The 23,091-nt window shown below is 54.9% G+C and overlaps 10 protein-coding genes across 10 annotated transcripts; 8 read left to right on the top strand and 2 right to left on the bottom strand.

Moving 5' to 3' along the window:
* Nucleotides 1-155: 155 nt before the first annotated feature.
* WHR41_06037 (uncharacterized protein) lies at nt 156-2,163 on the bottom strand. Its single transcript, XM_069374642.1, has 2 exons — nt 1,454-2,163; nt 156-1,401 (listed from the first exon to the last, which is right to left on the bottom strand). Exons 1-2 carry the CDS (start codon nt 1,793-1,795, stop codon nt 541-543), a joined length of 1,203 nt encoding a protein of 400 aa, XP_069228754.1. The 5' UTR covers nt 1,796-2,163; the 3' UTR covers nt 156-540.
* Nucleotides 2,164-2,381: 218 nt separating this feature from the next.
* WHR41_06036 (uncharacterized protein) lies at nt 2,382-6,457 on the top strand. Its single transcript, XM_069374641.1, has 2 exons — nt 2,382-2,624; nt 2,680-6,457. Exons 1-2 carry the CDS (start codon nt 2,580-2,582, stop codon nt 6,313-6,315), a joined length of 3,681 nt encoding a protein of 1,226 aa, XP_069228755.1. The 5' UTR covers nt 2,382-2,579; the 3' UTR covers nt 6,316-6,457.
* A 568-nt stretch (nt 6,458-7,025) lies between these two features.
* Nucleotides 7,026-8,153, top strand: WHR41_06035 (uncharacterized protein; the record flags this gene model as incomplete). The annotated part of the gene is made up of 1 exon (XM_069374640.1): nt 7,026-8,153. The coding sequence occupies one exon, from the start codon at nt 7,026-7,028 to the stop codon at nt 8,151-8,153; it is 1,128 nt and encodes a 375-aa protein (XP_069228752.1).
* A 497-nt stretch (nt 8,154-8,650) lies between these two features.
* On the top strand, nt 8,651-9,956 carry WHR41_06034 (uncharacterized protein). The gene is made up of 3 exons (XM_069374639.1): nt 8,651-8,740; nt 8,800-9,093; nt 9,155-9,956. Exons 2-3 carry the CDS (start codon nt 9,022-9,024, stop codon nt 9,377-9,379), a joined length of 297 nt encoding a protein of 98 aa, XP_069228753.1. The 5' UTR covers nt 8,651-8,740; nt 8,800-9,021; the 3' UTR covers nt 9,380-9,956.
* A 571-nt stretch (nt 9,957-10,527) lies between these two features.
* WHR41_06033 (uncharacterized protein) lies at nt 10,528-11,752 on the top strand. The gene is made up of 3 exons (XM_069374638.1): nt 10,528-10,625; nt 10,677-11,092; nt 11,152-11,752. Exons 2-3 carry the CDS (start codon nt 11,046-11,048, stop codon nt 11,213-11,215), a joined length of 111 nt encoding a protein of 36 aa, XP_069228758.1. The 5' UTR covers nt 10,528-10,625; nt 10,677-11,045; the 3' UTR covers nt 11,216-11,752.
* A 10-nt stretch (nt 11,753-11,762) lies between these two features.
* Nucleotides 11,763-12,473, top strand: WHR41_06032 (uncharacterized protein). Its single transcript, XM_069374637.1, has 2 exons — nt 11,763-12,076; nt 12,135-12,473. The coding sequence occupies exons 1-2, from the start codon at nt 11,968-11,970 to the stop codon at nt 12,428-12,430; spliced, it is 405 nt and encodes a 134-aa protein (XP_069228759.1). The 5' UTR covers nt 11,763-11,967; the 3' UTR covers nt 12,431-12,473.
* Nucleotides 12,474-14,143: 1,670 nt separating this feature from the next.
* WHR41_06031 (uncharacterized protein) lies at nt 14,144-14,995 on the top strand (the record flags this gene model as incomplete). The annotated part of the gene is made up of 1 exon (XM_069374636.1): nt 14,144-14,995. One exon carries the CDS (start codon nt 14,144-14,146, stop codon nt 14,993-14,995), a length of 852 nt encoding a protein of 283 aa, XP_069228756.1.
* Nucleotides 14,996-15,254: 259 nt separating this feature from the next.
* Nucleotides 15,255-17,262, top strand: mipA (Tubulin gamma chain). Its single transcript, XM_069374635.1, has 5 exons — nt 15,255-15,430; nt 15,487-15,527; nt 15,600-15,961; nt 16,019-16,615; nt 16,672-17,262. The coding sequence occupies exons 1-5, from the start codon at nt 15,423-15,425 to the stop codon at nt 17,092-17,094; spliced, it is 1,431 nt and encodes a 476-aa protein (XP_069228757.1). The 5' UTR covers nt 15,255-15,422; the 3' UTR covers nt 17,095-17,262.
* A 265-nt stretch (nt 17,263-17,527) lies between these two features.
* On the bottom strand, nt 17,528-18,259 carry WHR41_06029 (uncharacterized protein; the record flags this gene model as incomplete). The annotated part of the gene is made up of 1 exon (XM_069374634.1): nt 17,528-18,259. The coding sequence occupies one exon, from the start codon at nt 18,257-18,259 to the stop codon at nt 17,528-17,530; it is 732 nt and encodes a 243-aa protein (XP_069228773.1).
* Nucleotides 18,260-18,469: 210 nt separating this feature from the next.
* On the top strand, nt 18,470-20,114 carry WHR41_06028 (uncharacterized protein). The gene is made up of 3 exons (XM_069374633.1): nt 18,470-18,632; nt 18,686-19,779; nt 19,833-20,114. Exons 1-3 carry the CDS (start codon nt 18,486-18,488, stop codon nt 19,846-19,848), a joined length of 1,257 nt encoding a protein of 418 aa, XP_069228772.1. The 5' UTR covers nt 18,470-18,485; the 3' UTR covers nt 19,849-20,114.
* The last annotated feature ends 2,977 nt before the right edge of the window (nt 20,115-23,091 follow it).

Here is a 23,091-nt window from a genome sequence, read left to right as displayed (position 1 = left end):
TCGTTAAACGGCACCTGTGCCAGCGAGAGGAAAATGAGGTGAGAACGAGAGGCGTGAATTGAAGAGCAGCTCTCGGAGCGCTGAACGAATGAATTGAACGGAAAAGACAGTTGCTTCCAGAGCTCGCTGTGTGATTGTGTGAATAGGAAGCGGGTTCGACGGGTTTAACGAAGTCTTTTGTACTTGAACCCGTCTAGAATACCTACATCCATACTACTTCGTCGATACGAAGTATGTCTCATTCTGAAGTGAAGCGATGATGTTGCGTGAGACATGAAGCGCTTTTCTGACGGTTCATGTTTCCAGTCTGGAGATGGGTGGACTCGGCTACGGCAAGATGGCTGAAGTCGGCCAACGGGGTGCCAAGACCAGGTCAAAGCACTGTTTCATGACCACGACATCGCCAGCGTTGGCAGCAGATATACCCCGGTCTTCGCAGGACTGCCGATACGCTTGGAAGTTCTAGACAAGGCGAAGCCTACTTTTGCCGAAATGAAGGGATGACCAGTACAGCGACCAGGCTTGCTGACATGAAATCGCTCACTTACTCTCCCACACCTTCTTCCCCAGTATCCACGTCTGCGACACTTGACCCTCGTCATCGAGCACCACGAAGTCCGCTCTTCGCCCAATCTCTAGCTTCCCTCTACCCTCATCGCCCATTAGATCTGCTACATTCTCACTGGCACACCGCACGGCCTCGGCTACTCCACACCCACTCCATGTCATGACATTCTTGACACACTCCCCGAGACCTGCGCATCCACCGATGAGCGTCTCGGTTCCTTCAATGACGACCTTCGTACCTTTCTTGGTCTGGTTGAATGGGATTTGCGCGTGTCCGGGATAGGTTCCGTCTTCTAGGCCTGCTAGCTCGATGCTGTCTGTGATAATAATGCATTTGCTCGGATTGGCTCTCAAAAGCATCGTCGCTACTGATGCGTGGAGGTGATTGCCGTCCGGGATAATACTGAAATAAGGACCTTGCATTGAGTTCATCGGAGAGTTCGTGACTAGACCTGCAAGCCCAGGGTCGCGGTGATGCAGGGGCGCCATTGCGTTGAGAGTGTGGGTTAGGCACGTTGCGCCAGCACTCAAGGCGGCAAGGCCCTGGGAGTGGCTCGCTGCGGAGTGTCCTAAAGACACCCGGATGTTTCTCGCGGTTAGATTCTCAATCAATTTCGTCGAGTGTTCGAGCTCCGGAGCTAGAGTGACGAGTTTGAGAACATGGTTGGACTCGGCTGTCGTTCCGTACACTTCCTCCGGGAGAATAGATGCTTGATGAAAAAGCGAGGCATTATGGGCTCCTTTCTTACTTGGATGGAGATATGGACCCTCTGCATGAGCGCCTAGCAGAGATGCTGCATTTGGTATTTCGCGAGGCTCAAGAGACGGGAGGATCTACCGGTCACATGTCAGCTTGGTGGACCACGTGGTGGTTGGAAACTCTCACCTTCTTGAAATCATCACTTGAAACGGTCGGAATGGTGGCGTAGAAAGCAGTGCAGCCTGTACTTGGTAGGTATTGAGCGACATCGATAAGCTTCTGAGCGTAATCTTGATCATTTTCGAAGTGAGTGAAGTGAAAGCCACGCATGCCATTGGTCTGCAGCTCTATCAAGCCGGGAGCGAGTATCGCGCCGTTGAAGTCGATGACCTTGTTCGCAACAGCCGATTTCGCGTGCACGATCCTTCCAGTGTCATCGGCCACCACTATTTCTTCATCCTCCACAAGTTCACTTCCCCTGCAGATTTTGCAGTTTGTGAAAGTCGTCGTGGTGCTGCTGGTCAACATGACGCGGCGTAAAACGACACAGTTCCCTGGGGATAATGAGTAATGTGTTATAACCTACAACATGATTTTTTGAGAGCTTCGTGGCTACGCAAACGAAATAATTTGTTATCGCAAGGCCAAGCTGTTATTTTAGCCGCTGGCGTCTTCCCACAGGTCAAGTTGCATCGCTTGATCGCGTTGACGATCCAAGAGCATTGAGATCACGCCGATTCGCGGGCCTGTCGCTGGCCTGGCCCACGCACGACGCGGGGCACAGCTGCAGATCAGCCAAGACCCGCGCCTGCCTGATATGGTTGCATTGGAGCAGGAAGTGAGGTTGCAAGGACGAAGCTTTCCCCTGATATACATGCAAGGGACGGCCGAATTGGCTATGCAGAGTCTGCACGACGACTGAGGGCCTGCCAGGAGAACTATGCCGTGCCGCAGATGTTGAGGTCGTCCTATCACGACCGATCGGCGGCGACAGGCGCGCGGCGACGCGCGGGTGATCTGCCACTGAGCTCTCATCGACGTCATTCGTCCCACATCGACGGCAGGGTGCCTGCTGTGCGCGCGGCATGAGGGGACGAGCCAACATCTTCCCTGTTTTCTGAGCCAGCCTTACAATTGTTCACCTCACCCACTTTATTTTGCTTGTTAACTTCTGGCGACTTCTGCACACTCACGACTCACGAGCACTAACGGGTCAAGCCTGGCGGAGGGCACGAGGCTGTAGCTGCATTGGGAATCCAACACACGAGCACGTACCTTTCCAAGAGCCGACGCGACAGAGTGCTTGTACACCATGTCGCAAGTGCCGCAAGAGGCTCAGCACGCCCCCGGCGGACACGTGAGTTCACAGACATTATTGAGAATCGTAACAGATCACTAATACTCCAACGCAGTACTCCGGCGGGAACAAGATCCCCACCATTGACCAGTTTGTGAAACGTCTGGACAAGGACAAGGCCGAACGCGACAGAAAGATCGATGAACAGAGGAAGCAAGATGCGCAACGCCAAAAGGGCGGGTTGGGCGGTGCTGACGTGCAGCCTCACCAGAACGAGGTCAAGCACACCAGCGAAAATCAGGAGACGGTTACAGACCCCACGACAGGGAAAGAAATTGTCATCGAGAATGTCAACAAAGACATGATGGAGAGGGCTAAAAATCCAACTCTGTCTGTGCCTAACGCAAACCTCGGAAAGGACACGACCGTGCAGACGGAAGCAACACAATTCAACCCGGAATACAAGGAGAAGCAGGACGTCACAGCTCCACCGGACCCTATCGCTGAAGGCAGCACCTCAGACGTACCTATCCACGGAGAGAAGACCAACATCCTGTTCCACCCTACCCCGTCTATCAGCTACGAGCCTATGTTCAAGCGCGTCGAGGAAAGAGGTCTGATCCTGATCATTGGTATCTTCTTCGCCATTGTCATTGTTGGCAGGGTTTTCGGTGGGGGCTATCTTGGACTGATTCCTCTTGGTGGCTGTGTTTCCAGTGGTGTTTGGCTCTGGATCAAAGAACTCGTGCGGAGTGGTCGCGAAATGGAGTGGGAGAGTGAGAAAGAGCGAGGAAAGACCGCGACCACTAATCTTCTGCCGGAAAGTGTTGAGTGGATGAATACCCTTGTTGGCATCGTCTGGGGCCTAGTCAACCCGGAAATGTTCGCGGCCGTTGGCGATACCCTCGAGGATGTCATGCAGGCTTCCGTTCCTGGCGTGATTGAGAATGTCCGCGTCGCAGAGATCGATCAGGGATCCAATCCTATTCGTATCCTGAGCTTGCGCGCGCTTCCTGACAACCAGATGAAAGAGCTGAAACAATCAATCCATGAGGAGAACAAGAAGACCAAGGACCCTCAAGAAGCTGCCGCCGACGAGGAGGGTGGTGACTACTACAACCTCGAGATCAGCTTCGCCTACCACGCCGCCCCAAGCGGCAAGCGTGCTTCCGACAAGGCTCGCAACATGCACATGCAACTGGTTTTCTACCTGGGTATCAAGGGGCTTTTCGGTGTCCCATTGCCGATTTTCGTCGAACTGCAGGAGCTAGTAGGAACGGTGCGCCTGCGTCTTGCCATGACCCCTGAACCACCTTTCCTGAAGACACTCACTTTCACTCTCATGGGCGTTCCGCACGTCCAAGCTGGCTGCATTCCCATGATGGAGAAGGCCCCCAACATTCTGAACCTCCCACTGATCTCCAACTTCGTCAACTACGCCATTGGTGCGGCTGCCAGCATGTACGTCGCTCCCAAGAGCATGAGTCTCGACATGCGTGCCATGCTGCAGGGCGACGATATCACCAAGGATACACAGGCACTCGGTGTTCTCTGGATTCGTATCCACCGTGCTGTTGGTCTGAGCAAGCAGGACAAGCGCGGCTCCAAATGGGGCGGCTCTGACCCTTACATCACTTTGTCCTTCAGCAAGTACGGCAAGCCGATGTACTGTACCCGCGTCATCACTGATGACTTGAACCCCATCTGGGAAGAGACCGCTGCGGTCCTGGTTACTCCCGAGTTGATCAAGGCGGACGAGAACTTGAGTGTAGAGCTTTGGGACTCTGATCGTCACTCTGCCGACGACATCGTTGGTAAGGTCGAGCTCAGCATGCAGAAGATGATTCAGCACCCAGGCAAAATGTACCCTCAAGTTTCGAAACTTTCTGGCATGGACGATGGCTCCGAGATGCCCGGTGAACTTCGCTGGGAAGTCGGATTCTTTGGCAAGCCGCAGTATCGCCCTGCGTTGCGTACTGATGGCAAGAATAAGGCTCTGCCTGAAACTCTTCGCGACAACCCCGAGCTTCAAGACGAGAAGGGCGCAGTCAACAACGAACAAGATGACGCTGTGCAGCACACTCCGCCTGACCCTCTCTGGCCCAGCGGTATCTGTTCAATCGTTGTTCACCAGATCGTCAACCTGGAATATGAAAACATCAAGGGCACCATTGGCAGCCGCAAAGGTCGCGAGTATGAGCCTGCTCGTGCATACGGCGAAGGCACCGACGAAGAGGGCAGCGAGTTGCCAACCAGCTACTGCACCATCCTCTACAACGATGAACTTGTCTACCGTACCCGCGCGAAGGCCGTCAGCAGCAAGCCGATCTTCAACGCTGGTACGGAACGCTTTATCCGCGATTGGCGCAGCGCAATCATCACCGTCACGGTTCGCGACTCTCGTCACCGTGAGCACGATCCAATCCTCGGTGTGGTTCCTCTGAAACTCAGCGACATCCTCGAAACTTCCTCGCAAGTCACCCGTTGGTACCCGCTTGACGGCGGTATTGGTTTCGGACGCATTCGTATCAGCCTTCTCTTCCGTTCTGTCGAGACTCGCCTGCCCCCTCAGCAGCTCGGTTTCTCTGTCGGTACATTCCAGTTCTCTGGTGAGCGTGTCACTGCCAAGGGCTACAACCACCACGCCCGCCTGAAGCTCAGAACCGGTGGCTCCATTGGCAAGATCGGCCGTCAAGCATGCCATGCCCTTGGCGAGGGCGAGACTGGATACTACTGGGATCTGAACAAGGTCAATCACAAGCATGACGACAAACCCCTTCGTCTGCCCGTCAAGTACCGCTACCGCAGCCCGGTCGTTTTCGAGTTCCACATCGCCAACCACCGCAAGCCCGATGCTTATGCTGTCTTCTGGCTCCACACTCTCATCGACAACGACCCTACAGAGCTTGACATCCCGATCTACAGGACCAAGGCACCTGATCGCCTCACTCAGAACTACATCACCCCGGAGATCCTCAAGCAAGAGAAGCTTCCTGGACTGGATGATCTCGAGGAAGTCGGTCGCCTCCAGTTCTCTGGTGTCTTCAACGCTGGCATGGATGACAGTCACGAGGCTTTCGTCATGGACAACAGCTCGCGCGAGACCTACGAGACCTGGGAATGCTGCCGCGCTGAGGGCGTCCGCGCCCACAAGGTTGACAAGGAGCTGCCTGAGCGCGTTCAAACTCTGCACGACGAGTCGCTTACCCAGGGACGCGATGTGCTCAAGGAAGTGGAACCGGAGGAGAAGCAGAAGTGGCTGTCGAAGACCGGCGCGGACTGGTCCGGTGCCTTTGGTGACGACCCGGCGGCTTTTATGGACACTTCTGGCAAGAAGCGCCGCGAGCCTGGCGCCGAGCAACCTATGACCGACGAGGAGCGTGAAGCCGCCGCTAATGCTACGGACGGCACTGCCAACTCCGACGAAGACGACAACGACGGCAGCAGCTCCGACTTGGGCATTCAGGACGCAGAGCACGGCAGGCAATCGATGGGCTCTGCTCGCTCGATGGAGTCCGGCTGGACTGCCGGCACCAACGACACGTCGAACACAGATATGTCGCAGAAGGACGTCAACAAGCAGAACAAGAGGACCGAGGAGAGGAAGCAGAGGGGCATGATGCAGTGGAAGCCCGCCAGGAACCTCAAGTTCGCCAAGGACGAGGGCATCATTGGCATGAGGAAGGTGAAGAATAAGATCACTGGAGGTCTGGAGGGGAGGCAGCCTGGTGTCGAGACTGAGACTGGCTGAAAGCGTCTGCTTTTCTTTTAATTTGTTTTCGTTGCGCTTTTAATCCGTGTCAAGCAGGTGGCTTCGTTGATCGACCGCCTGTAGTGAGTTCCACGATCGTCATGCCTGCATGACTTAATGAAATACTCTTTAGACCCTTGGATTAGCCGGTTGGAGAGGAAAGAAATTGTCCTCGCTAAATGACCTTGTGGCTGCCTTGAATAGCGGTGTCGTTACCTCGACATCCAATCGACCAACTCAGGCACGTGAGTGTTGGTAGTCATGTATCACGTGATACTCTCTGATCCGCGTGAACCTTGTCACGTGATGTTTCATCCCGCGCCGCCGCAGCCGCTTACGCCATCAGGCTTTCGAGAAAACGCCGAGAAAAAGCTCAGTAATCGAACACGGGCCCCGCCGCCTCGCCACTACTCAGCTCAACGCGTGCCGATAGAGGCGTAGTGGGCCGTGGAAGACTTACGAATGTCATCAAGCGTCCGCGGTTGCCATGCTAGGGCTGCCGCGTGCTTTTTACAGCTGATAAATCACTTTGGGTAGGCCATTGGTATCATATCTAGCAATATAAGGTAGGCCAAGGACGCATTTTCCAGTCAGTTTATCTCCTTGCCTTCACACACCACTGCTTTCTACAAAGCCAGTTTCTTCTGTTGCCGTGCGACATTGATCTCACCACTCCGATCACTCTCAACACATACCTTATACTCGCAAAGATGGGCAGCATTCCTCAATCCAAGCTCTTTGAGCCTCTCCAGGTCGGACCCAACAAGCTCTCCAACCGTCTGGTGATGGCTCCTCTTACTCGTTTCCGCGCCGACGATAGCCACGTCCCTCTCCCCATGGTCAAGGAATACTACCAGCAGCGTGCCGTCGTTCCTGGCACTCTTCTCATCACCGAAGCCACCATCATCTCTCCCCCGGCTAGCGGCTACCCCAATGTGCCCGCCATCTTCACAGACGAGCAGATCGCCGCCTGGAAAGAGGTCGCCGACGCTGTCCACGCAAAGGGCAGCTACCTGTGGCTCCAGCTTTGGGCCCTCGGCCGCACCGCCAGCGCCGAGTTCAAGCAGGCAAACGGCACCGGCGACGTCGTTTCCTCCTCTGACCTTCCGATGTCCGACAACAGCCCCGCTCCCCGTCCCCTGACGGAGGACGAGATCCAGCAGTACATCAAGGACTACGCCCAAGCTGCTTCCAACGCCGTGAAGAAGGCCGGCTTCGATGGCGTAGAGATCCACGCAGCTAACGGCTACCTCATCGACCAATTTACCCAGGACACTGCCAACAAGCGCACCGACAAGTGGGGCGGCAGCGTTGAGGCCCGCTCTCGCTTCGGGCTCGAAGTCACGAAGGCCGTTGTCGACGCTGTCGGCGCAGAGCGCACCGGCATCCGCCTGTCGCCTTGGAGCTCCTTCCAGGGCATGAAGATGGAAGACCCGATTCCGCAGTTCACCCACCTGATCAAGGGCCTCAAGGAGCTCAACCTGGCCTACCTGCACCTCGTGGAGTCCCGCATCGCCGGCAACGCCGACATCGAGGCGACGGAGAAGAACGACCCCTTCATCGAGCTCTGGGGCAACCAGTCGCCCATCTTCCTGGCCGGCGGTTTCAAGCCCGACAGCTCGCGCTCGGCTGTCGACAAGCAGTACAAGGACAAAGACGTCGCGATCGTTTTTGGCCGCTACTGGATCTCTACCCCTGATCTGGTGTACAGGATCGAGAACGGCATTGAGCTTACGCCGTACGACCGCGATCTGTTCTACAACGCTAAGCAGGAGAAGGGCTACACTGACTACCCGTTCTCTGAGGCGCTCCAGAAGCAGACCAAGGCTTCGGCTTGAAATGTTCATTTCCGTTGATTCTTTTTAGCGAATGGCGAATAGAGATGAAGGATTAGAGATACCTACAGCATAGACGAGAAAATACATGATGATTGACTACGACATGTATCCTACGATCCACCGCAATGTTTCGTAGGGCATTGGAATGAGAAATATGCTCACTCGAATGAGTATCTCTGAGCGTGACGGGATTGACACATGACAACATGCGAACCGATAGTGCCATAGCCACACACATCTTCCACGTCAGCCTGGTTATATTCATGGATTTCTCACGGAATTTATTGCGGATGAGAGCGCAGCGAAGATGATCAGTCTGTCTTCTGGAACTATACGCAAGGACATCTCATGTCTGCAATCGCAAGTTCTTTGTTTGGCCGTTCGGTCGAGAAGGCTCGGATGAAACTCGGTTGTCCTACTACTCTCTCTTGAAGCGTGGACCTCCGCCCGCGCCTCACACTACGCATCCTCCGTGTTTGGACTTCGACAGCTACCCACTAATACTTAACATAGTCCGTTCTTTTTAGTGAGTAGTAGATTCATGTTTAGAGTCTCTTAAGTTTATATCTTGTGGACTAGCAACGAAAGTATCGTGCCCTAACCCTAACCCTATGGAACCCATTCTAACCTAATTTCTATCTGTCAGAGTCGCGGACGGGACTTCGTACTCCATGATTCGAGACCGGCGCATTCAGAGACAGACGTCAGATTCAGCGTAACACAATACTTTTAATGACAAACCCTGCATAAAAGTGAGATACGCGAGGGCAGGAGTTATCGCAAAGCGTGGTCTCAGACGTCGCAGGTGTTCAGCGAATCTTTGCCTCTGCCCGATTGATGATGCCGCAATCTGGCTCTACGGTGTCGAATGACAACGCATGTCCGTATTGTCAAAGGCGTTTCGCGCGTCTGGAGCATCTCCAACGCCATGTTCGCACACGTAGGTCGGGCACAGTAGGCAAGTGGCGGCGTATTCGATTAGGCTGACCACAAATCTCCAGACACCAAAGAAAGGCCCTTCCGCTGCTCCTGTGGCCGATCATTCACCCGCAATGACCTACTCAAGCGCCACAGAACACGCGAGCTTGGTACTACTGGGGTCCATGTTCCATCGTCAAGCGCTTCGGGCACTGCGTCGTCACCGCACCAGGGGCATGGGACTGATCCAACGGCGGAGGAGCTTCGCCACCACGCTTCACTGGCTTCACAACCCACCCCAACCTTAGCGGGGCCACCTGAGATCTTTGCTGAGCAAGATTCTTCCCAAGCGCTTCCGGACCCATACGTTTTTCCCGATGTCTTTGAAGAATTTACAACCTTCATTGGGTCAGCTGGCATGGATCTCTCATGGAACGACGTCGATGACCAAGAACTCGGCTTCCCGACTATGGCGAGCTCGCCGACAGTAGCTGGTACGCAGCTACACCAGGGCTGTACTCCCCGAAGGTTCATTGACGACGACGAGGAGGACGGCTTTGCAGGTCTCGACCCTTGTGCTTCTGACCATGAATATCATGGTTACTCCCAGCTGCAGGCGCCTCAATTTGTCTGGCGGATATCTGAAGCCAGCAGGAACAATCTTGCCTCCCGAATCGCAGCGACCTCTCCTCCATCAGGTCCGGCATTTCGTCTGCCATCCCGCCATACTTTGACTCGCTACTCTCAGAGCTACGCCGATATGTTCCATAAACATTATCCCATGCTTCATATGCCGACTTATTCAATCGAGGCATGTCCGCCCGAGCTTTCACTTGCTCTCGCCGCCATTGGAGCTCAGTACCGATTTGAATTCTCCAATGGGCTGGAGCTTTATTCTACAGCACGACGAATCACGCTGCAACGACTGAGACGATGTCGGAATCAGAGTTCCCTGGCAGATTCTGTCCTTCCTCCGACAGGAGCCGATTGTGGAAATCTGGACAACATTAGTACGATTATATTGCTGATGGCCTTCTCGCTCTGGATGGACGATCCGGCACTACTATCTGAAGCACTAGAGTTGCAAATACCTCTCGCGCATGCTTTGCATCAGGACGGCCTGCATGATCTGGAAGGGAGGACTCGACCCGATGAGTGGCAGAATTGGGTGTCCGCCGAGCGTCGAAGACGGACAAAGCTCATTGGCTTCGCATATCTTAACGTCCTGGCTATCACTTACAACACCCCCCCACTTGTGTTTGCCACAGAGATAGATCTCTACTTGCCATGTGCTTCAGCGGAGTGGGCAGCGGTGAGTGCAAGTGCGTGGAACCGATTGAAGACAACCGATTTGCCGACTCTATCATTTCAGGAGGGCCTTAACCATTTGCTCTTTGATCAAGACAGTGTACAGAACGTACATGGCCCTTCATGGCTGTCTCCCTTGGCCCTGTTCGTTCTGTTGCAAGGTCTTCTCCAGAAAATTCTACTAGCACGACAAATGCAATCCATTAGTGCGATAGCTCTTCGTGAATGCGACCTGGACCTACTAGAGTACAATCAACATAACTCTGAAGTGCCTTGCTCATGCTAACGTCTATATAGATCAGCCCTGCAGCGATGGAAGAGCGCATGGCGACGCGATCCAGGCTCCACTCTCAATCCGCAGAACGTAGATGGTCCGTTACCTTTCACGTCCATCGCTTTCCTCGCTCTGGCTTCCATTCGCCTACACCTTGACCTTGGGCCGTGCCGCCGACTCGAAAGCCGCGACCCAAACGCTATGGCTACGAGCCTCGCCCGTGCCAAAAACCCCGGCAGAGGACCAAGAGTCATAACAGCCTTGCTGTATGCGGTGCACGCGCTGAGCCTACCAGTGCGGATGGGACTAGACTATGTTTGTCGCAGTCAGATGTATTTCTGGAGCTGTCAGCATTCCATATGCGCTCTTGAGTGCGGCGTATTTCTCTGGAAATGGCTGCTGGAAGTGGAGTCTACGTCAGCGCAGCTAGGCGTCACAGGTTTAGTGACCACATACGAGTCTGTCATGTCTGAGCATACAAACTGACTTGTATATCAGGCGCGGAAGCTCGCATTATCTCGTGGGTCCGGGCTTTGGTCAGAGAATCTTTAGAGATACTTGAGCCACACGAAATCGGCCTCCAAGACAATAATGTTGAGGGACTGCATCTCGCACAACTCGGCGCTGTCGTGCTCCACCTCTGGTCTCGAGTCTACTCCGGCAACTTGATGTGGCCTGTCATACGCCACATAAGCGCCGCATTCACCATTCTTGCACAGGATGCTACGGAAACGGCGCTTGGCTGATCACGTCGTTCTGACGTTCCTGATGGTTCTATGAATCTTCCACTAGCTGGATCTGTGGTCGACCAGATGAACGCTTTTGTTACGCTACTCTCACAACAAGCAAGATTTAAATGTCTAAGAGATCTTGTAGGAATCATCGACGTCGAGAGGAATAGTAATGCCGCGCGGACGAGCGTGAGAACAGCCTAGACCGATCTCCCTGGTTACGATAATCCTGTTACGGTCCTCCTTGATATTGTTATATGCTGTCCTAACAGATTAGCGTTACCATGGCGCAATTGAGAAGGTCAAACTTGGAGATGTTGGAGATCATAAGGGTCCCACTTTTCATCGGAGACGTTCAGCCGAGACCCTCTAATTCTCCAATTCTCCAACTCCGGTGTCTTTCGACAGCGGTAACATCATTGTTAATCGCAAGCCACACGGTCTTGTCCGGAGCGGAATGGAAATTATTTAAGAAGAAGGTAAGTACTTGTACCACTACACGCGTCTTGTATCAAATTCTTCGAGTCCATCAGATACACCACGCACGCTCTTCAACTCCTACTTCTACTACGCTCAAACTACCATGCCTGCTCAATTCTTTGCATACGATGGCTACGGTCAGACTGCAAGGGAGTCGGCATACTACAGCCAAGCTGTAAGAATCGGGAATAGGATCGAATGTGCCGGTCAAGGTACAGTCCTTTTTAATGTCAGGCAGCCGCGAGGTCCGATTTTGACACTGGTCTTTAGGTGGTTGGAATCCGGCTACTGGCAGTGACTACTCGCCCGATCTCAGCGGCGAGATCGACCAAGCTTTCGAAAATGTCGAACTTGCCATCCGTACTGCGGGTGGCAAAGGCTGGTCTCAGGTCTTCCGCGTGACCACTTACCACGTCGTCCTGAATGACGAAGTCTTTGCTGCGATGGTGCGTAACCTTAAGGCTTGGATTCCGGATCACCAACCGATTTGGACTTGTATTGGTGTTGCAAAACTTGCTTATCCTGAGATGAGAGTGGAGATAGAGGTCGCAGCGCTTGACGAATAGCGGGCAAGATCCATTCCCTAACGAAGAATATTGCTATCCCGAATTTTGTTCCATTAATCGATTTGTTTGAAGTCTCAAATATCGTGGCGTTGTGGAGGTATGAGTTGGCAGGATCAACGTGAAGTACTCGAAAGTGTCAATGCGATCTGAATTACCGGAGGGGGTTTAGAGGGCTTCGCCAGACTCTGGCGCATACGAGCGTAAATGTTCAGTGTCTCCTCCGTAGTGAGATTTAAGGTCAGCCCGCTTATCAAAAACTGCAAGCATTATGCGCGCTGCTGTATCCCCATACCTTCGCCGCCTTCTCGGCGGCGTATGTGAACATTGGCAAGGGAAAAACGGCGCACTGAAGTTTGTTTTGCCATGCGAGTTTCTCTGTAGCGCTGCATCTTCAGGATTGACACCCCTGCTATCGCTTTCGGAACACCTAGAGGATGATTGTGAAGTATTCACTACGATTCTGAATACAGCTACATTTCAAGGTAGGCCAAGGGGCCCATGAAACCTGGAAAACCTGCGCGACGATTACGATGCGTCGTGCCAGACCGTCATAGCCGGAGGAATCCTACGGGCTTAGATGCCCAGGCAGAACACTTTTTTGAAAGCAGAGCGTTGATGACTACCTTGAATTACTGTACGGCAGTCAAACAATCCAGCGAAATCCTTCTTGAGTATTGGTTTTTGATTTTATCCGGGAGGCTACCGGAGCGGTGAGTGGACGGAAACACGCCACGAACGTGAGTGGCGTGCTAGCTCTCCACAGACTCGGAAGATGGCCCTTCCGCGCCTCTGACTAGGACATGGGTCGATGCCCAGCAGGAGGAAGAGGCTTGAAAAGAAGCGTATGCGCGCCTAGCTAACCTAATAACCCACCGGCCTGTCGAGCCCTGGTGTCAGGCCAGCTTTCGCCTGCTTCTGAAGACACGTCAGTTGCTTGCTGGCGTGCGCCATTTCGCACCCCGCAATCAAAGAGAACTCAAATCACTACGCCACTGTCGCCTAGATCAGGAGCCCACGCCCGTTCGCATCCATTAATTTGCCCTACGTTCGGGTAGGACGCGCGAAGATGGCTAGCACGCGTGGAGCACCACCACTCACGGGGCTTCAGGGATCCGGTAGCGGCATGCACCGGTGATCATGTGGACCTCACATCATCCTCGCCCTTACATGGCACCCACTACTTCACTACACCCTCGTGGCGCGCGGCTGTTGATGCGCTCCTCCGGATATAACGGAGATTTGACTACCGCGACAAACGGTCAGGCAGCATGATGCCGCCTCGAAAGGTAGTATAGCATGACATCCTCTCATTTCACTCACCCTTCTGCCGCCCTACCTCGTCGTCTGCTCCTCCCGTTGACCTACACGTCGAGATATCGACGCAGCATCACGACAAGTACCTTTGCGGCTCTCAGATCTGTCCGCCCGAGTCCCTATTTCCAGCAAGCACCCAAGTTTCTCCGCCATAGGTCAGACATGACACCGCAGCCCCAGGAAGATGAACCACTTCTCTCACGCCTGCCTTCGCGAGATGCTGTTCCTGCCACGCTCCTCCGGCCTGGAGCCAGTCAAATAGCTGCACCAGCACACATTCCAGACACACCTACCTGCTCACCACTCACTTTCATACAACCACACTTTTCCGCCTCAAAACGCAGACGACCGCAATGCATCGCTCACCGCGGGTACAAAGCCAAACACCCAGAGAACACGATGAAAGCATTTCGCGCCGCAGTCGACGCCGGCGCACACGCTGTGGAGACAGACCTGCACATCACCAAGGACGAAGTGGTGGTCTTGAGCCATGACGCCAGTCTGAAGAGATGTTTCGGCCGGGACGAGAAGATTCTGGACAAGACTTGGGACGAGATCAAGGATCTGCGGACGACGCAAGAACCGCACGAGCCTATGCCTCGACTCACGGATTTGTTGGAGTTTCTGGCGAGCCCCGGAAACGAGCACATTTGGGTGTTCCTGGACATCAAGCTTGACAATGACGCGGATCAGATCATGCGGCTCATTGCGTCGACCGTTGCTTCCACTCCCTCGCAACCGTCTGCGCCCTGGAATCAGCGCGTTGTGCTTGGGGTATGGGCTGCGAAGTATCTGCCTTTGGCACAACAATATCTCCCTGGGTTCCCGATCATGCACATTGCATTCAGCACGACTTACGCCCGGCAATTTTTCAAAGTGGAAAACGTCGGCTTCAACATGATGTTCTACGCGCTGCTCATGCCTGGCGGTAGAAAGTTCCTTCGTGACGCACAAGAAAAGTATAGACGGAAGATGCTCTCCTGGACGATAAACGGCGAAGATAACATGAAGTGGTGCATTCGTAGAGGTCTAGACGGAGTTGTGACGGACGAGGTGGAGAAGTATATGGACCTGGCAGAGAGTTTCGATGAACATCTGGAACCCGAACCCTGGTTACCGGTGTCGCCTAAGGTCCTTTGGACTGCTTTGAAGGCTTATGTTTGGGTCAGGATCTTGTTGGTGTTCTATGGGAGGAGATTGGAGCCCGGCGCGAAAACTGGGTCAGGGAAGGCAAAGGTTGGGGATAGGTGATCATGAGACTCACGGCATAAGGTATTCTGAAATTGCATAAAGGGCATAGAACGGTTCAAGTTTCTCGTAGACGCGGCGAGGGCCGTCTCAAGATATAGCATCAGATGAACGTACTATCTTTGCATGCTAAACCATCACATATTACAATCCACTGCATTCTTCGACAAACTGCGTTTGTGTGACACGTCACTAAGAGAATTGTCTTCAAATATTCAAGTCGCCATTTCATCGTATCATACTTCTGTTTATAATTTCGGTCGAGGACGCATTGGATTTCTACGCGCCCGTCGCATGCAAACTACCGTCTGTCTGCCATTGTTGATGTCACGGCGCAACCCCACGCTTCGCGCGTCAAGCCCACTTCCAGCGCGTCTTCCCACGAAGCTTTCTCGACCCAGACGACGCATGAGCGGCACAGGAGGGCAACATGCCTCGGTAAGGCTTTTCATATAGGTGTCAAGCGTGCGAACAGTCTACTAATAATCTCACAGCGAAATAATCACCCTCCAAGCCGGCCAATGCGGTAACAGCGGTACATCCTCCCCACCACCCAGCCTCACCGCATCCTAGACAAGAAGTCCCAACTCACTGAACTACGCTCCAGTCGGCTCGCAATTCTGGCAACAGCTCTGCCTCGAGCACGGTATCGATCAGAACGGCAACTTACACCCCTACGCCGCCGAAGGCCCGCACGCTGGCGGCGATCGCAAAGATGTCTTCTTCTACCAGTCCGACGACACGCGCTATGTGCCGCGCGCGATCATGCTCGATCTCGAACCGCGAGTCATAAACGGTATCACAAACGGGCCCTATGGCAATATATACAATCCGGAGAACTTCTACGTGCACAAGGAAGGAGCGGGCGCGGGAAACAATTGGGCGGCGGGTTATGCTATGGGAGATACTGTGCAGGATGAGGTGCTGGATATGATTGATAGGGAAGCGGATGGAAGCGACAGCTTAGAGGTGTGTATCTAGAGCCATTCTGGAAGGCTGGAACAGGTGTGCTGACCTAAATTGCAGGGTTTCATGCTGCTCCACTCCATTGCGGGCGGCACTGGATCTGGTCTCGGATCTTTCTTGCTGGAGAGGCTGAATGATCGGTTCCCGAAGAAACTGATCCAGACGTACTCTGTCTTCCCTGATACTCAGAACTCCGGCGATGTCGTGGTTCAGCCTTACAACTCTCTCCTCGCTCTCAAGCGTTTGACGCAAAACGCCGACTCAGTAGTGGTTCTCGACAATGGCGCTCTCTCTCGCATTGCAGCGGACACCCTCCACGTCCAGGAGCCTTCCTTCCAGCAGACGAATCAGCTCGTCAGCACGGTCATGTGCGCTAGCACAACTACTCTGCGATACCCAGGCTACATGCATAACGATCTGGTCGGTATCGTCGCCAGTCTGATTCCGACGCCCAGATGTCATTTCCTCCAGACGAGCTACACGCCTTTCACAGGCGATAACGTCGAATCTGCAAGAATGGTCCGCAAGACTACAGTCCTGGACGTCATGCGCCGCCTACTCCAGCCCAAGAACCGCATGGTTTCCGCAAGCCCGAGCAAGAACAGCTGCTACATCTCCATCTTGAACATCATCATGGGCGAGGCTGATCCCACAGACGTAAGTTCTGAGCCTCTTCCTACACAAAGGTCTTACCCCTAACACATCTGTCACAGGTCCACAAATCCCTCCTCCGCATCCGCGAGCGCCAACTCGCCACCTTCATCCCCTGGGGCCCCGCCAGCATCCAAGTAGCCCTCACGCGCACATCGCCCTTCCTCCAGCCACCATACAGCTCGCGCCCGCCTCCCCGCGTCTCCGGCCTCATGCTCGCCAACCACACGGGTATCAATACTCTCTTCAAGCGCATCGTGGGCCAGTACGACCGCTTGCGCAAGCGCAATGCTTTCCTCGAGCAGTACAAGCGCGAGGAGCCCTTCCGCGACGGCCTCGGCGAATTCGATAGCGCGCGAGAGGTGGTCATGGAGTTGATTGGGGAGTATGAGGAGGCGGAGAAGGCGAGCTATTTGAGTGGTGGGGATGATGGGGAGGTTACGGAGGGTGCCGATGGGAGGACGGATGGGATTACAGGCAGGTGAGGCTAGGTGCGGAAACTTGGCGTTGCTACAGTGTCTTTTTGTTCTTTGGGGGTTCTTTCTGAGACGGAAAGGAGAGCGCCGGCGCTAGGTCTCTTGGGATTGATGCGAGGTATTTTGGCTTCGCCGTTGGAGGCGTCTATATGATGAATACCGATTATGTCTGCCAAATCTCTGTCCGGTCTGGCTAAAGAAATCCTCGAAGGCCCGTCTTACATGGCCGTTCTATATTTCGGCCTCTAAGTACGGACAAGACTTCATCCTTGGCAAGAGATATGCCGTAAATGGTCTCGATACTGGGCATTCGGCCTGTCCGCGTCGGAAACACGAGACCTTGCCTCCGTTTGAAATTTCAAGCCTGGCATCAAGCGGAAGAGCCTCTGCGGCCTCCGTGTAGTGGTACAGTTTTGCGAAAAAGCAAGGCTCTTAAGACGCCTCACTCGCCCTCGACCCTTCCTCCAGCCTCCCGCCACTTCTTAATCCTCTTCTTGAGGTCACCTTCGCTCCTCTGCATGTAGTTGATCTTCATGTCCCGCGCCATCTTGCCAGTATCCTCGCCGTATTTCCGCACAAGCTTTTCGATGAACGCAACTTCGTTCTCGGTCTGTTTGCGCTTGTACTTCTTCGCCGGCATGCTCGCGCGAGCCTCCAGTTCCCGCACGACGTCCGTCTTGCCGTCGTCATCGCCGAACCCCTCAAACTCGCCCTCCTCGATATTCCCGTGCTGGCCGCCCTTGCGCGCCCAGCCGCGCTGCTCGTCGTCGCTCGAGTCCAGGTCGTTCAGCGGGTCGTTCAGCGGGTTCGGCTTCGCAGCAGGGCCCTCGATGACCCTCAGAATCGCGCCGGTCTCCGGGTCCCTCTCGATCCTCGCCTCGCCCAGGCCGACCTGCTGCTCCGCCTGGCGGTGCGCGGCGATGCTCAGCGGATCATCCCTGTGTCTGTTGGACTGCAGCTGCTCAACGTCGTCGGCATGGCGCTCGACGCCGCCGGTGTGCTTGTTGAGTTTCGACGCGAGGCCCAGGCGGCGGTAGTTCTGCGTGAGGGTCTGCGAGCTGTCCCAGTTGGCGGCGATGACGGGGTTGTTGAGGATGCGCTTCTTGGACTTGGGCTTCTGGCGCTTTTTGGGGATGCCGGAGCGGTTCTTTTTCTTTTGGATTTCGCGGCCCATGGTTGTGGTTGTGGTTGTGTGGTTTGTTGGAATGGGAGCGAGCGAGCGCCTTCTTTCTTTCCTCGGGTGAACTTTTCTGGAAGTTTGACGTCCAGGGTCGGGCGGGTCGGCGTTTGCGCTGCCCGACGCCCGACTACGGGGATCGTTCGGGGGAGGGGCTCCATCAATTCGGGCGCTGTTGGCACGTCAGACACGCGACGTGTTGTCTGCGACATACAACTGCGCAATGATGGGAATGAAAGGGCTGAGGCTGGCCTTACTGGCCCTCGTGGCTATCTTGATCTGCTCTGTTTATGCTCAGGAGACTGAAAAGTCTGCCGTCAAAATTGACGTTGGTTCGCTCAGTACGCAGGAGATTGAGGAGCAGTTGCAGGTATATCAATTGATACCACTGACTACAAGAGATCTGCTAAACAGAACGTGCAGTCATGCCCTGTTGTCGAGCAATTGACCGCCCATCATGCATCGGAGGGTGAAGAGCACTCTTCCATGCTCCAGCAAGCGTTCAAAATGCTGTTCCCCTTCACTTCGCCTGCTATCAACTCATTCGTTGCTACCGCCTACATCTCTGGCCCGCCGAACTTCCTGCTCGCCCTCGTGCCAACGAACGTCGATCCCAGTAGCTTGAATACGATGGTTGCCTTTGCTGTTGGTGGATTGCTTGGAGACACCCTGTTCCATCTGCTGCCTGAGATCTTCCTTGGGGAGGTTCCGGAGGGCGAGGTCAGGGTGAGACTTGTCGAGCCGAACAAGAACCTGTTGTTGGGCGTTGCGATCATGGTTGGATTCGTGACTTTCGTCGCAATGGACAAGGGCTTGAGGATCGCGACTGGTGGAGAGGGCCACACTCACGACCACGGCCACTCTGCTGAGCCGAGCAATGGACATCTCGGCGACGCGAAAGCCAAAGCGTCTGCTCTCGAGGATAAGGACTCTGGTCTCCGCAACCGTAAGGGCAACGATGCTAAGGCATCAGCCACGTCTCCATCTAGCAGCGAGCCACCGAAGAAAGAGATTAAGCTTTCGGCTTACCTCAACATCATTGCCGACTTCACCCACAACATCACCGATGGTCTGGCCTTGAGCTCTTCGTTCTACGCCTCCCCCACCATCGGCGCTACCACCACCCTGGCCGTCTTCTGCCACGAGATTCCGCACGAGGTTGGTGACTTTGCTTTGCTGATCCAGGGTGGCATGAGCAAGAAGCTCGCCATGGGTCTCCAGTTTGTGACTGCTATGGGCGCTGTTCTCGGTACTGCCATTGGCGTCGCTGTGCAGGAGTTTGGAGGTAACAGCGCTTCTGTCGAGCTGGCCAAGGGTCTGGGTAACCAAGGCCTTCTGGGAACCAGCTTGCAGTGGGGCGACCTTCTACTTCCGTTCACGGCCGGCACCTTCCTCTACGTTGGTACTGTTGGCGTGATACCGGAGATGCTGGAGACTGGTCCGAACAAGCTCAAAGAGCTCAAGGGCATGCTTGTTCAGTTCCTAGCCATGGCAGCTGGAGCAGGTATCATGCTGGGGTAAGGTTCTGAAATTCCATTGTTCTATGATTCCGTGCTAACCAATTCCACAGTATCAGTTGGGAATGATCTATGCCTATCCCGCCATCCAGCGGCCTTTAGACAAGCATACACCTCCGAGCACTCTGCATGCCATCAAACATCCAAATGTCCATTTTCAATTGTCCAATTCACTCCTCACACTCTCCCATTCCTCATTACCGCTCTCGTCGCTGTCGCCGCTATCGGACGCATATGACATGACCGTGAACCGGTGATCTCCTTTCTCCCGAGGACTCTGAACAACCGTAGTCGGAGACGACACCTTGACCTCTCCAGCACCCAGGTCCATATCCCGGCTCGAGCGGCACTTCAGTCTCCGCAAGCTCCTCATCGAAGTCAAAGCCGCCCCATCAAACCCCAGAACACTCCTCCTCACGCCCTCCCGCGGCGTCGTAGCCGCATCGTCCCCTTCTGCTCCTTCTTTCTCCGATTTTCCTTCGACCCTCTCAACCTTCTCCTCCCTCGACCCCTCATCCCCAAACCGACCCCACCCCTCCCCCACCCTAACCACCTCCCCGCCCAACCTCCCGCCCGGCGGATGCATCCGCAACCCATCGAACCGCGCCACCGCAAACGGCACCCAGCTGCGCACCTCGATCCGCGCTCCCGCGCCCTCCACTTCCCCGCTGCCGATCGGCTCCGCCGCTCCCGCCGGCAGCGAGTACAGGAACCCGCCCGGGTAGAAGTACGAGTCGAGGAGGCTGCCGCCGGCGGCGAGGACGAGCGATTGGCAGGCGTGCTCGATTGCGGTGTGGCTGGCGCCGTGGCTGGCGTGGATGTCGCAGCGGTAGGTTGGGGTTGTTGTAGGGCCTGGTGTTGTTGGTGGAGCGGAGGTGGGGGCTGGGGGCCGTGGGAGGATGGAGATTGTTATTTGGGCGGTGGGGGTTGGTTGGTGGGTTGAGGGGTCGAAGAGAGTGGAGGTTGGTGAGGTGGTGGGGCTGCCGAAGTCGAGTTCGGGGAGGAGGGGCGGTGGGCTCGGGCGGGCGAGGATGAGGGGTGGGGGGATTGGTTTGGTGGGTTGGGCTGGATTGGTGATTGTGGTTGTGGATTTAGTGGTTGGTGATGCGTTCTGCTCGTCGGTTTTGGGCGCGTTTCTTTGCGCTTCTGATGAATTGGGCGTTGGTGCTGGCTTCGGGTTGAGAATCTCGAATGCTGGCTGGGAGCTGTGCTTGCGCACCAGTTTCTTGCGCTTCGGTTTCGGCGCGGTGGGGTCTGTCGGCGTGAAGAGGCGGATGCTGTGTCTTTGCTTGAGACTCGATGCTCGTGGAGGGATGGCAGGCGGCGTGGAAGACATTTTCATTGTCGACGACATGTTGGGCGAGATTGGCGAGAAAGACTGCATAGTGTCGCTAGGGCTCTCCGGCGCAGTCGACGAGGTCATGTGTTGTGGCGGTCTGTAGGACTCGACGCAAGAATGCGCTCTTCGCGGATAGGAGCGGAGGCTTGATCGGAATCCTGGCCAGGTTTGTTGATGAGAGGTAGCAGTGGGAGATGAAGAAGTGGTAGAGGCGGATCGCAAGGCTGGACTGCGAATGCGGTCGGGAAGTGGAGTCGGCGCTCGGTGAAGTGAGAGGAGGGCGAGTTCTGGGTAATAGCCTGCCATGTTGGCGGCTTGTGACAGGTTGGGTTTGGTTTCAATTGACTGTAGTGAGCGATGGAGAGAGTGAGCCGGTACGAGGCGGAAGAATTTGGAGCGGAAAGAAGGGGCCTTTTTATACAAGCTCAATCGCGCTTCATATGCGCTTCACGCGCAAGACGAGCAACCTTCATGTGCTCATTTTGTCATATTATCCACGTGCGGCTCCATCCAAGCCAACGCATAAAACACCTGACGTTATCAGTAAATCGCCATTTCTATTGTATCTTCAGCTCGTGCTATTTAGGTTTTCTTGCTAGAGGTGTTGAAGTGAAGTGAAGTGAGGTTAAAAGCGCGAGTCTTGGCAAACGCTTCCGCTCCAACGCTGTTACCTGACAGAGTATTGAAGCCGGTCAATACAGATCCCTGCAGATGGCATCATTGTATTGTGATCAATAAGCATCATACGGAATAGTAAAATGTTCATGACAATATCTAGATCGGACTATCCTGAGCACATGAGACATTAGGATCGCTTTCGCCTCCACCTGCACAAACACGAGGAACCAATCTCTAAGTGACGGAACAAGGTGGGCGTCGAACGTTTCTTCCACGCTCTCGCTTGGATGCTGAACCACACACAAGACATGCTCCTCATGATGATAGATGCGCCACCCTCACCGGGTGCTTAAGAAGATGCACCATCAGCACGTCCGTGGAAGACTATCTGAGAAAACAATCCGTCACAAAGACGTATTCAAATTTCAGAGCAAACGACCACCACCCGACCAAAAGCTCAACCCCACACTCCCCTCCATTGTATGAGTCCTTCTATGCTCTCTTGCTTGGTTCTGCTTAGGCACCGACGTTCAACTCACGCGCACCCGCATGAGCGAACAACGCCCTCACCTCAACACCAGCGTCCCACAACCCCCAGCCTCGCCCGGCACCCTGCATCCAAACCGTCCAAGCCACCAGCCACGCCGGCCAGGGGTCACGCAGGCATAACACACATAGCAAACCACCCCCCGCCCTCGACCTCAGCAAACCGACTTTACTTACCACCACAGCAGCAACCGCCTACTCAAAGCCCTCCAGTCCGCCAGCTCCCACTTCCTGCAAAGCGATCTCAGCACCAACGCCAGACATTCCTGACGCAACAGGTTGCGGTGCCGGTCGACAGTCGCACCGCAGGCGTCGGCCGCTCGCTATACGGAGCGGATCGGGCATGGCGCGGGCGTGACAGAGGAGGACCCTTGCGTTCGTTCGTTTGTTCGCGCGGCGGCGGCGGCGGGATGGGGATGCTGTGCGAGGGTTGTGTTGTGGGCAGATGGGGCGGGTGTACAAGTAGGCTGCTGGTGGTGGTGGCAAGGAGGGTTGGAGACGGAGGGACTGGAGGCGGGATGCTGATTTTCGGCAGGGCTACGTACACTTACTGCTTTGTCTACGGTGATGTTCTGTTCTGTTCGACGCACGTTGTCGAGCCGAGTCACACCCCCAAAACATCCCGTTACCGAACCCGAATCGTGAACGGAAGCGCGAACGCGCTCGCGAGCAAGCGACCCGCAAACCAGCATCAGCTCAGCCCGCTCGCTCGCTCGCGAAGAGCGGTCTGCCGCTGCGGGCGGCAGACAGGACGAACAAGCCTCGACGCGTCGTCGATCATACGAACAACTACTGTACTGTACGTGCGC

Source organism: Cladosporium halotolerans, assembly GCF_011745625.1.
Source record: "Cladosporium halotolerans strain TM138-S3 chromosome Unknown Sca18, whole genome shotgun sequence".
Lineage (NCBI taxonomy): Eukaryota > Fungi > Ascomycota > Dothideomycetes > Cladosporiales > Cladosporiaceae > Cladosporium > Cladosporium halotolerans.
Note: the sequence above shows the minus strand (reverse complement) of the source record. Positions and strands in the feature narration are given on the sequence as shown.

What these genes read in the sequence shown, in the direction of transcription:
- WHR41_06037 (XM_069374642.1), bottom strand. Translation starts at nt 1,795, where the DNA reads ATGTTGACCAGCAGCACCACGACGACTTTCACAAACTGCAAAATCTGC. An exon ending in CAAGTGATGATTTCAAGAAG is followed by an intron (nt 1,402 to 1,453) that starts GTGAGAGTTTCC and finishes TGTGACCGGTAG; the next exon opens with ATCCTCCCGTCTCTTGAGCC.
- WHR41_06036 (XM_069374641.1), top strand. Translation starts at nt 2,580, where the DNA reads ATGTCGCAAGTGCCGCAAGAGGCTCAGCACGCCCCCGGCGGACAC. An exon ending in AGCACGCCCCCGGCGGACAC is followed by an intron (nt 2,625 to 2,679) that starts GTGAGTTCACAG and finishes ACTCCAACGCAG; the next exon opens with TACTCCGGCGGGAACAAGAT.
- WHR41_06034 (XM_069374639.1), top strand. Translation starts at nt 9,022, where the DNA reads ATGACAACGCATGTCCGTATTGTCAAAGGCGTTTCGCGCGTCTGGAGC. An exon ending in CCAACGCCATGTTCGCACAC is followed by an intron (nt 9,094 to 9,154) that starts GTAGGTCGGGCA and finishes ACAAATCTCCAG; the next exon opens with ACACCAAAGAAAGGCCCTTC.
- WHR41_06033 (XM_069374638.1), top strand. Translation starts at nt 11,046, where the DNA reads ATGGCTGCTGGAAGTGGAGTCTACGTCAGCGCAGCTAGGCGTCACAG. An exon ending in AGCGCAGCTAGGCGTCACAG is followed by an intron (nt 11,093 to 11,151) that starts GTTTAGTGACCA and finishes CTTGTATATCAG; the next exon opens with GCGCGGAAGCTCGCATTATC.
- WHR41_06032 (XM_069374637.1), top strand. Translation starts at nt 11,968, where the DNA reads ATGCCTGCTCAATTCTTTGCATACGATGGCTACGGTCAGACTGCAAGG. An exon ending in GATCGAATGTGCCGGTCAAG is followed by an intron (nt 12,077 to 12,134) that starts GTACAGTCCTTT and finishes ACTGGTCTTTAG; the next exon opens with GTGGTTGGAATCCGGCTACT.
- mipA (XM_069374635.1), top strand. An exon ending in CGGCCAATGCGGTAACAGCG is followed by an intron (nt 15,528 to 15,599) that starts GTACATCCTCCC and finishes ACTACGCTCCAG; the next exon opens with TCGGCTCGCAATTCTGGCAA. An exon ending in ATGGAAGCGACAGCTTAGAG is followed by an intron (nt 15,962 to 16,018) that starts GTGTGTATCTAG and finishes CCTAAATTGCAG; the next exon opens with GGTTTCATGCTGCTCCACTC.
- WHR41_06028 (XM_069374633.1), top strand. Translation starts at nt 18,486, where the DNA reads ATGATGGGAATGAAAGGGCTGAGGCTGGCCTTACTGGCCCTCGTGGCT. An exon ending in AGATTGAGGAGCAGTTGCAG is followed by an intron (nt 18,633 to 18,685) that starts GTATATCAATTG and finishes CAGAACGTGCAG; the next exon opens with TCATGCCCTGTTGTCGAGCA.